General features: G+C 37.1%; 1 protein-coding gene across 11 annotated transcripts in view; it reads right to left on the bottom strand.

Moving 5' to 3' along the window:
- ZFYVE28 (zinc finger FYVE-type containing 28) overlaps positions 1-12,200 on the bottom strand; it is a 324,770-nt gene that overhangs the window by 59,023 nt on the left and 253,547 nt on the right. For 9 of the 11 annotated variants that reach the window (XM_075128096.1, XM_075128094.1, XM_075128095.1 and 6 more), the window contains one exon: positions 4,524-5,885. In XM_075128096.1, coding sequence (XP_074984197.1) covers positions 4,524-5,885 — 1,362 coding nt within the window. Of the gene's footprint in view, positions 1-85; positions 150-252; positions 365-4,523; positions 5,886-12,200 lie in introns of all 11 variants that reach the window. The other 2 variants (XR_012668216.1, XR_012668217.1) reach the window with 1 other exon arrangement.

Here is a 12,200-nt window from a genome sequence, read left to right as displayed (position 1 = left end):
ACTACAGTTATATCTGCATAATACTAATGCTGCTGCCTGTGACTAATTTAATATTGTGCATGTTTCATTTCTTCAACATACTTACAGGGAAACAGGGAAAAAGAGAGAAATATATGTCAGACTGGAACGTAAGGACTATCTGCTGTCACCTACAAAAAACAAAGTAAAGACATGTCAAAAAGATAAATCTGATTATTATGTACAATAGAAGAATTTTAATGGTATATTAAATTTGATTGAATGATGACTTACCAATCAACACTGCTGCATCAAGAAGTTCAGAGTAGCTGGCTTGGCTGGGTATTTGCAAATAAATGTGAATGGTAAGATCCTGTGTTACCTGGACACGCTAAATACAATAATCCTGGTTGGATCAGAGAAAGCATATCTATAAATGACGTGATATTCTTTATTATTACCATAGACCTCACTACATGAAGATGCTCATGCTATCATTCATTCATGTGCACATCTGATAGCTGCTTGATTGAGCCAGGGCATAGAAACTTCTCTTTTCCTTTAGTTGTTGATTTTCAATGACTGAAAAGTAAATATACTTATCAATCTGATGAATTAACATTTGCTGTGGTTCTCCCATGCTTATTATACTGCTTACTGTTGTAGCTAAAAAGTCTATCATTCTGAAAATAATCCAGTGTCTCAAACACTTCACTCACTGTTAAGGTAACATTCACAAGCACATAGTAGGAAGCAGTGATAGAGAGCTCCAAGATGACATTCCTCTTTTAAAAGAACCATTAAATATCAGTGATTAGTCATCCAGGGAACAATGAGTAAGAGGAGACTGATGATGTTCCTTCTTGTATCTCAACTGTCATGACAAATGACGTACATAGCCAAGAACCAAACGCAATGACAGATATTCATATATCTGTGAGTATTTATGTATGCAGTGTTGTAGCCGTGTTGGGTCCCAGGATATTAGAGATACAAGGTGGGTGAGGTAATATCTTATTGAACCTAGTTGGACTATTTATGTGGTAATCTAAATGAATGAGAATCTCATATGGTTTCGGTATTCCTAAAATATGTCTACTCCTACTATTCCATCTTCATATATGCACATACTTTTGTTAGTTTGCTATCAATAACAATTGTATGTAATGAATAAGTACACTGTCTTATGGTCTTATAATCAGAAGGCTGAGATAGCTAAATTTAATCAATTAACATTAGTAAGCTAGTCCTGGATAGCATTTGCTTTGTGTACTCTCTGGTTTGTCATGGATCTTTGACAGTTGTTGCTCTTCTTCTCCATATGCCTGCACAAAGCGTAGACCTGTGTAGAATATTGTGTTTTTTTCTCATTCCTTCTCTATTAGCATATGACTTCAATCAAAGCTCCTTGCAGATACAGTATTTTGTTTTTTTTTTTTGCAGAAATGTCCATCCAGATGCCACTTAATATCTTTTATGCACATCTCACCCAAAAAGTAGTCAAATTCTTCATTTGTGGCTTTGTAACATGTATTTCAGCAGTGTGCAGTAGTACTGTCTAGATACTAGAATTAAAGGTGATATATCAAATATTTTTAAGCAACATTATATTGCCAAGGATTGTATTCCTTCATTTGACTATCCAAAAGGATAAAATTAGTCAGTTTGTAAAAAGGATTCAGGCTATGAGTCACTTCCTACAATGAAATTCACTGAATATTTCTGTTGCATGGTTCTAAAAGTGGTCATAAAATCCAAGAAAATATTTACAAGCCTAAAATCATACATATTTCAAAATAATAAAATGGATAATGTTAAACTGTATCTGGAAAGGATATTACAAGCAAGGAATGTGATTTGTTTATAAAAGGGATTATTAGTATGTAGGTACAGCAGCACTTACTGCTAGTTTGAAGTACATGAAATATACAGTAAAAGTTTTTAAATGTAGAACAGTGATTTACAAGTGTCAGAAAACAACAAAATAAGGATGTATGTAGGGATTAAATTTTTCCAAGTATGGCTCTGACAGTAGAGGCCACAGAAACAGGGCTAGCAATTAGAACAATAAGAATATTTACCAGTTAATTATGTGTATGTGCATTAGAGATACCTGTCTGGAATTGTTGGGTTAGTTGCTCACATTGCATGAATAGCAGGTGACAGCACCTATTATATTATATTGGCACAGAGGACCCTCAGTTCCATTGTTTTCTGTTCTCACTATTAGTGTTATTATGTTTAATATTGGTATTTCTATTGGTGTCATTCTTATTTAATACTTTTATTTCCATAACTTTTGTACTATGAGGTAGTGCCTAGAGGTCCCAATCAGTGGTTGGGGCACCACCGTGTTACCCTAGGCACTGTACACAACAAAAAGACAGTCCCTGTCCCAAAGAGTTTACAGTCTGTGTAAATCTTCATTAGATGAAGCTTCCAGAGCACTCAGAAATAGAAAGGGTCATTAAAACTGGAGAACCATAATAATCCCTCTCCCCCACCCCGAAAATTGTAATAGTTATAGTTATGTTAGAACAAAGGGGCATCTGAAGCCAGAACTCAGAATAAAAAAAAGACAGGATGCCTGCTGGACATTTTACTCCCCTAAAATGATATGATGGAGTTAACTTCTAGTGTCTGTTGAACTTATGTTTGCACTTCTTCACACTATGCATTCACCAATGTTCTGCATGACTGCAATGCTGTAACATCGGACAGTACTACTGCCATCAGCTTCATGAAAACACTGGTGCTAATCCTAGACTGTATAGGAGGGCACATTAGTAAAGATACATATAGCTAATACAATTATTCATGTCCTTCAGGTTGGGAAGATTCAGCTTCCTTTTCTTAAAGAGCTTCTACTATAGTGCAAGTTAGAATAAAACCTCATGCTAGGAAAAATTCCCAATAACTTGTAGCTCATTCTGCACTTTGAACCTCATTCTGCACCACTGAACTGTGTTTTGATTTACTCTGGCAAATATCTCTTTCCAGACACAATAGCACAGAAATGTACTCCTGCAACCTTTTCTGAGTGAGTCACAGTGAGAACTTTAGAAATCAGTGACAAGACAAGACTCGGAATTCTTGGTACAATTGAAAGTAGCACTTCTGCCTTCCACTTACATTATGTGAACAACAATTAACCCAACAGTTCCAGACTGGTGTCTGCAAGCCTGCACAAGTGTTGAGAGTCTTCAAGGTCCCCCCTATAATAAAAAATGCACAGGAAATTCTCATTTCCTTGTACAAGTTTTATACATAAAATTGTCATTGATGGAATGAACAGTGTTCTTTATTGGTCTGAGAACTGGATTGGGAACTGGAAGATGCCGAGTTCCAATCTCAGCGATATGTATTCACTAAGTAGCCTTAACTCAATCATTTAACTGCTCCACTTTGGTTTCCCACTACCATTTGCAAAATGAAGATAACAACGTTTGCTCACCTTGGGGATTAATTAGCTAGTGTCCTTAAATGTTCTGAAGATGGAAAAGAGCTATGGATGTTAAATGCCGTAATTATTAAAAAATAATTTGGTTAGAACGTTCAAAAGAAACTATTTTTTTCTGAAAAAGGGTCTCCCCCACCTCCCTCCTCCACAGAAACAAAATATCTTTTTTGGGGGGGTGGGGGGTGGAGGAAGAAGTGACATTTAACATTTTTTCCATTTTCCACAAAAAATATTAATGATTTTTGAAATTAAAAAAACGAATTGAAAACAGTTATTTTTTTTTTTTATTGAAAGCTGAGTGTTTGGGAAAACAAATGTAATTTACCAGAACACCTGGTTTTCAGCAAACAAAAATTGTAAATAGCCATTTCTAAAGGTTTTGATAATCTTCTCAATAACATTTTGAAAGAACAAAAAATATTAAAAAAATAAAAACGGTTCTGGTTTGTTCACTTTGAAATGAAAACAAATGTGAATGTTTTGAGAAAGTACTTTTTATTTTTTGACCAGCTCTAGCAGTAAGTTAAATATCAAAAGATGAGACTAGAATATCAAAATCTGTATTTCTACCCATAGTTCAAGTTATGACAACCAGTTTTGCCATAGTAGTGCTAATGCTCTGTAACCATGTAGAAAGGATCGTACACTGTGTACAATAATATAGTATGTTAAATGTAATTTCAAACATATCACAAAACAGAATTATGTTAAACTTTAAATAAAATTAAAATAGATTGCATTCTTAAAGGGCAATTCTTTGTTAAGCTAAACAGGTCAGATGTTATTTAATGAATTTATTTCATAGCTCAGGGGACAACATAAAGACCCGAGATTAAAAAGAGTTTTAAACGGTTGCTGAAAATGCCATAGTTTGCACAAAAAATAAATCTGATCGTACAGTAAAAAGTATTTTTAAAAATAGTAAAAAAATGTTTTCCTTTATAGTCAACAATTCCTTGGCCTTTAACATTTTATTATTTTAAAAATCAGCTAACATTATGTGCGCCCCCATTGCTAAGGAAAGCATAGTATAAATCGCTATGTTACTATTAGCTATTTTGTATGCAAGTCCTGAGACAATAAAATCATTGCAAGATGGTCTTACCTTGCACTGGATCTTGATTTAATGTCATCCTTTGCTATTCTTTCATTACTACTTTCTTCATTGTTCTCTGATTGCTTTTGACTTGGATGCCTTCTTTTCTCCCATTTCTTTTGCTGATTTGAGATTTCCACCTCTACTTGTGATCCATTTTCTGCTCCCAGCTGTGAACCTGAGGAATGTGCCAGGCACTTAGAGGAGTTAGACAGTTTCTGTTCTTCTCTGCCAGAATCTCTTTCTGCTAGCAAAGCAGGAGACATTTCAGTTTTTAATGCCTCCTCTGCAGAGACTGCACGATCAAGTTTGTCTATATGGTCCTTTTCTTTAGATTTTACTAAACTATAAGAAGCATTTATAACTTTTCCCGGGGAATGTCTGGTCTTTAAACCATCAATATTATCCTCCCTACTGTCTTCACAGCTGCCACAACACACACAGGAATTAATTAGACAATTTGTGGCAGCTATACTGAGCTTATGGGATTCACTCTCCTCTTCATCAACTAAAGAATCAGAAGACCCAGGAACACAACTGATAGCTACTTCTGGTGTTGTCACTAGGGATTCTGAAGTAGAAGGAGATTTGGGATTAAATATTACAGTAGCAGATATCTTCATTCCACCTGTCCTATGGGCTATCATTTCTGCTGTCTCTGCATCAACATATGTATCCCAGCCATTGAGGTATAACTGTGAATCAGGACCTTCTAAACAACTGCACGAATTTTGAATTGAGATACAAGTCATCTGTTTGCTATCTTCAATATTGTTATTATTGCTTAAATCGCTTTCTGCTTCTTTTAAAAGTAAAGTCTCTTCTGTTTGATGACCATTGTCATACACTAGAGGGTCCCTGTACAGCACACTCTGCTTTGAATTGTGGCAAGGGTTATTCACCCATGCAAATGTGTCATTGTCTGAATCCAACCCAGCAAGAGCTTCTCCTGCTCCATCCAGATCATCCATAAAAAACACTCTTTCCTCTTCGTCTGTTAAGTTGTCAAAATGTTGCCTGTTAGGTGAGGTCTCTGTGCTGGAGCCATTTCTTATGCCAGGCCTGTGTGCTGGAGACTGGCATACACTTGGTGGGGAAAGCAGGGAAGACATCTCATCTCCAACCCTATGGACCATCCTATTCAGCTGTTCCAATTCCTGTTCATCATACTGCATAGAGCAGGCTAGCTCAGCCTCTGTGTTTTCAGCTTTTGCTGAAAGCTCCTCAGCAGGCAAAGGCGCAGCTAAGGCAGTTGTACTGACAGTGGGCACTTCAGGATCTGTTCTGACAGGAAAATCCACATCCTGGGATATGCAGAGGTTACGTTCCAGTGTATGCAGCTCATCATCAGTTAAGGTCTGAAGCAGATCCCTACAAAGCAAAAAATGCAGACGTTATGTTGCAGTTTGTACTCATAAAGGGTGACTGCATTACAGATCTTACTAGAAGCTTTCTCTGTCTGAAAAGAAATCCACATGAAGAATTTAGAAATAGACACAGAAAAGTATTAGCTAGCACTTGGAGCTGGAGAATTCTAAGTGCATTGTAAATTCTAATTCAGAGTATGTGTGTTCTCCTACACTTGAACCTGGGACTATGCTGGGAAACACAGAATAAAATATTCTCTCTTTTCTTGCTGCAAAAAAACAAACATTTAGTCATCTGGGGTGCAAAAATAATGTTTCACATTTTAAATATATTACTAGCTTGAATTAAAACCCCGCATACTGTAATTTGGTTAGGACACAGACATGTTCCTGAGAACTAGTCAGTGAAGGTTACTGCACTCAAGAGTATAGTTAAAATTTCCCAAGCTATTACACGGGCAGATACAAAGAATGTATTAAAAACATTAATCAATGTCCCCTTTGCAGTGCTGACTTATTGGAAATCTCAGACTGTAATTGAGAATATAGTCTAAATTATAAAACCTATTTTGAAGAAAACCTAATCTGTTCTTAGACTTTATACAATAATATATTTCTAGGTAGGTTACTATGAGCATTTTCCTTCTGATTCCCATTACTAATACATAAATAGTTAATAGTTGAGAAATTGACAGAAGACAAAAGATTGGAGATTTCCCATCTTTTCTTTCCACCGCCTCTTAGTGTTTCTTTGCATTGTGATACTTTCATTTATTCCTTGACATTGTTTAATCAGCTGAAATAATATTTAAGAGTTCATGAGGTGAAAAATATTTACTGACATTACTCTTTTCAGTTCTGCAAGTAATACGGTTACTGAGCACACTATTAATCTACATTAAAGGAAAAGCTTACTTAGAAAAAATATACAACATTCTGATGAACTGAGCTGAAAAAAGAGCAGTTGCAAATATGACTAAACTAAGGAAGACAAGGTGGGGTAAGGTAATATCTTTTGCTTAGAAATATCTTCTATTGAACCAGCTTCTGCTGGTGAAAGAGACGGGCTTTCAATCTTACACAGAGCTCTTCTTCAGATCTGGGACACCAATATTATGACGCCATTGCAGAGTTACTTCCATATCCACTTAGAAATCATGTTTTACTTACATTTAACATTTTCCATATCCAAATGATAAATGAAGAAAAGTTAACAAGTATAAGAGCCACACTTATTTTGTAAACACGAAGCTGTGTCATTTGAAGAATCCTGAGGCATAACTGGAATGGAATAATACACTACCCTTGTCTGATACTTGGCAGGACAGCAACGACAAACTGATAATCTGTCAATACGGCAATTCCTTTTCAATATATTACTCAGCAGACCCTCTATTTTTTCCTCCTTTCTACTACTAAGTGATAATTACTTTCAGGGGTCAAATTCCCTATTTTGGAGTACAGGATAGTAGACTTTTAAGGAAACAAGGCTAGTGCGATCTAATTGATCCCTCATCAGGCGGTGTTTGAGACTTGATTCAAAGTCCACTGAAGTAAATGAGAATCTTTCCATTGACTTCACTGGACTTTGTATTATGCCCTGAAAGTATTGTGGAGATCATAAACTTACTGGATGCTCAAAGACTTAACATTACCTTGACAATTTTGTACGTTAATAACAAGATAACAGCTCTCGACTTCACATCTTAAAACCTGATTTACATTCTTACTAATAATATCCTGATTCTGAAATGGAAACACCATGTAAAAAAAAAGTCATCTTTGGGACTGATACTTTAACTCAAAAATGCCAACTGCATTAGCCTTGAAAAAAAACAAAAGATTTCCTGGTGGCATAAATGTGTGCATGTGATTTTTAGGGGCAGCACAGTCCTGTGGCTAGAGCACAGGAAAGGGAGTGAGCCACTCCTAATAGGCTTAGAAATCATTGGATGGTAGGTACTATGTAAGTGCAAAGTGCTATTATGATTATGTGTACTATATCCATGTAGACAATGGTGTATGTTGCATTTATCTTATTTTAGGTATGAGGTATGTGGGATGTAAAATATATGGGTGGAAATGAGAAAGTGGCTTGAAACTTCGGGAGGGCCTTTGGGTTGCTTGGAGCAGCAGTGGGAGGAGGATCGTGGAAAGGTGAGTGTGTGGAGACCAGCTGGAGGTGATTTTGTCTGGGCTGGGTGAAATTGCCAAGAAAGGTCTCTCCATATTCCACAGACTGGTCCATCAGGCATGATAAAGATCCAGGCTTGTAAGAAGGTGGCAGTGATACTGTGACATTGCACCTCATAATGCTTTCTAGAAATATGCTTATGAATGTAAATATGACATAACTGGAATATGTTTTATTCTAGATATGCCAGGTAACATATCTTTGCAAAGGTTATGTTCTACTGCATGTATTCATCCTATTTGTATGCATGTATCATTTCTATATCTGAAATTATGAGCGTTGACTCTATGCTTGTATTTAAAGTGTTTGCTGCAGAAAGCACCTAAGGCAGATTTGGTCAACATAGTGTGAAGGGGTTATTCAAGTAAATGGAAGTACTTGGCAAACAATGGACCTTGATAGACACCAATCCACATCTGAGCTTTCCTGGGAATGTCCCTGTAGATAACTAAGTCATGCATGGACATGTGACTTGCCCATGTAACTCCAAGACTCCATCTTGTAGCTGGGATTCTACACAGGGGGAGGGAGGGGTTTCCACCCACAAGAGAGAAACTATATAAAGTCCTGAGAGACCCCTCCATTTTGTCTTCAGCTGGCTCAAGAGGTAGCCTCTCCACCCCCAAAGGATACCTGAAAGAAACTGGAACAAAGGACAGTAACTACATGGGTGTCTAACTACATGCTAGACCCAGACTAGAAGGAGGCGAGTCTATAAAAGAAACTTACTGGAACATCTCTGAGGGTGAAATTTCATCTGTAATCACTTTCTTACTGTCTTAGGATTAGACTTGTGTGTTTTATTTTATTTTGCTTGGTAATTCACTTTGTTCTGTCTGTTATTACTTGGAACCACTTAAATCCTACTTTTTGTATTTAATAAAGTCACTTTTTACTTATTAATTAACCCAGAGTATGTATTAATACCTGGAGGAGGCAAATAGCTGTGCATACCTCTCCATCAGCGTTATAGAGGGCAAACAATTTATGAGTTTACCCTGTGTATGCTTTATAGAGGGTAAAACAGATTTATTTGGGGTTTGGACCCCATTGGGAGTTGGGTATCTGAGTGCTGGAGACAGGAACACTTCTTAAGCTGTTTTCAGTTAAGCCTGCAGCTTTGGTGGGACATGGTTCAGACCTGGGTCTGTGTTTGTACCAGGCTAGCGTGTTTGGCACAACCAGGCAGGGCACTGACGTCCCAAGCTGGCAGGGAAAACAGGTTCAGAGGTAGTTTCAGCACATCAGGTGGCAGTTCCCAAGGGGGTTTCTGTGATCCAACCATCACAGATACCACACTGGGAGAACATCTGACTCTGTGGCTTATGAAAAAGAAACTGAAATGGGGCTTGAAAAGGACAGAGAGCTCTGCCAGGTGATCAGTACGAGAGTTAATTGTAAACAATATATTTCAAGTTCTGTAATTCAGTCTGTATAGAAGCTGTGGTGAACTGGAATTTCTACAATGGCCTTTGAAGGGAGGGACTGCTTTGCAAACCTAGTCCTTATAACAAGGGAGCAGACAGTAGGGTGCCCTGGGTCATAGGAAACCTGGGGTTATCAAAACTCCATAAAAAGAGTGATTGTAGTAAAAAAAAGTCACTGAAGGCAAAAAATAGACATCTCTTGGATCCATATTTATTTTTACTCAATGACTTCCATGTCAAATTTACTATGTTAAAGGTCAAACAAGATTTTTAGGACTGCCACCACTGCAACATCAACATATTATCTGAAAATAAGTCATGTTATATCTGACTCATACATCACCAGATATCACACAACAAAAACTGTAGAATCAAAATGTAGCTGGCAGCTTTAGATGATAATAACTGACGCGGAATAAAAGACAGCACATGCTCTTCTGCAGCTCTGCTGACTGTACAGCGTTAACAGTAATAAAATACTGATTTTTTTAAAATCAGTAAACCTAAGCAGCTATGACTCAGAATAAACACTTGGATACAGCCACGTGCAGTCACCAGGTGCCATTTTTGCATTCACTTTTATAGCCATAATCACACTATGTGGATTGTGTCCTCCACCTTACACCCACTTCCCCATTTTCTCTGGCAGATTTGTTTTCATTCCATAATGCTTATTATTCTTCTGCATAAATCATTCCACATGAATCTTGAACTTTAATGTTTGTTTGGCAATTTCTTCAGTTGTAAATTTGTTAGAAAAGGTACCATGCAATCTCTCTAGGGCTAATTATCCTCCATAGTCGGAAGTCAATCTTGTTATCACGCTGTATTATAAAATTTAAAAAATCTGTAAGTTTACAAGTCCATCTGATAGCTAAATATTATATGAAGATCGATGCATATGGCATTAGTGTCAGTGATGAATTGGGGGTTCCGTCTGTACCATGTCTGAATTGTGATAATTTTATGAAATTGTATGATGAAAATACTGCATCATGGAAAGCCAATGTGTGTGTGTGGATCCACCATGAATTAGCAGGGTTGTCGACATCTGATTTAATAAATGCCAGTGAAAATGACGTAGGATCAGAGGCTAAAATAGGGAAACAAGTTAAAAATTATAGTAGAACCTCAGAGTTACGAACACCAGAGTTACGAACTGACCAGTGAACCACACACCTCATTTGGAATCGGAAATACACAATCAAGCAGCAGCAGAGACCCCCCCTCCCAAAAAAGGCAAACATAGTACAGTACTGTATTAAATGTAAACTACTAAAAAAATAAAGGGAAAGCAGCATAGTAAATTTTCAAAGCTGTATTAAGTCAACGTTCAGTTGTAAACCTTTGAAAGAACAACCATAATGTTTTGTTCAGAGTTACAAACATTTCAGAGTTATGAACAACCTCCGTTCCCAAGGTGTTCATAACTCTGAGGTTCTACAGTACTTAGACAAGTTAGATGTTTTCAAGTCACCAGGGCCTGATGAAATACATCCTAGAATACTCAGGGAGCTGACTGAGTTGATATGTGAGCCATTTAGCGATTATCTTCGAAAAATCGTGGGAGACTGGTGAGATTCCAGAGGATTGGAAAAGGGCAAATATAGTTCCAATCTATAAAAAGGGAAATAAGGGCAACCTGGGGAATTACAGACCAGTCAGCTTAACTTCAGTACCCAGAAAGATAATAGAGCAAATAATTAAGCAATCAATTGCAGATACCTAGAAAATAATAAAGTGATAAGTAATAACCTGGATTTGTCAAGAACAAATCATGTCAAACCAACCTAATTGATTTCTTTGACAGGGCAACAAGCTTTGTGGATAGAGGGGAAGTGGTAAATGTAGTATATCTTGACTTTAGTAAGGCTTTTGATACGGTCTCACATGACCTTCTCATAAAAAAAACTAGGGAAATATAGTCTAGATGGAGCTACTATAAGGTGGCTATATAACTGGCTGGAAAACCATTCCCAGAGAGTAATCATCAGTGGTTCACAGTTAAGCTGCAAAGGCATATTGAGTGGGATCCCACAGGGATAAATTCTGGGTCTGGATCTGTTCAATATCTTCATCAATGATTTAGATAATGGCATAGAGAGTACACTTATAAAGTTTACGGACAATACCAAGCTGAGAGGGGTTGCAAGTGCTTTGGAGGACAGGATTAAAATTCAAAATGATCTGGACAAACTGGAGAAATGGTCTGAGTAAACAGGATGAAATTCAATAAGGACAAATGCAAAGTACTCCATTTACGAAGGAACAATCAGTTACACACATACAGACAGGGAAATGACTGCGTAGGAAAGAGTACTGTGGAAAGGAATCTGGGGGTCATTGTGGATCACAAACTAAATATGAGTGAACAGTGTAACACTGCTGGAAAAAAAGCAAATATCATTCTGGGATGTATTAGCAAGTGTGTTGTAAGCAAGACACGAGAAGTAAATCTTCCACTCTACTCCGTTCTTATTAGGCCTCAACTGGAGTAATGTATCCAGTTCTAGGTGCCACATTTCAAGAAAGATGTGGACAAACTGGACAAAATCCAGAGAAGAGCTACAAAAATGATTAAAGGTCTAGAAAACATGACCTATGAGGGAAGACTGAAAAAACTGGGTTTGTTTAGTCTGGAGAAGAGAAGACTGAGAGGGGACAAGATAGCAGTTTTCAAGTACATAAAAGGTTGCAA

The sequence above is a fragment of the Caretta caretta genome, chromosome 4, assembly GCF_965140235.1.
Source record: "Caretta caretta isolate rCarCar2 chromosome 4, rCarCar1.hap1, whole genome shotgun sequence".
Taxonomy (NCBI): Eukaryota; Metazoa; Chordata; order Testudines; family Cheloniidae; genus Caretta; species Caretta caretta.
This window is presented reverse-complemented; position numbering and strand designations above follow the sequence as displayed.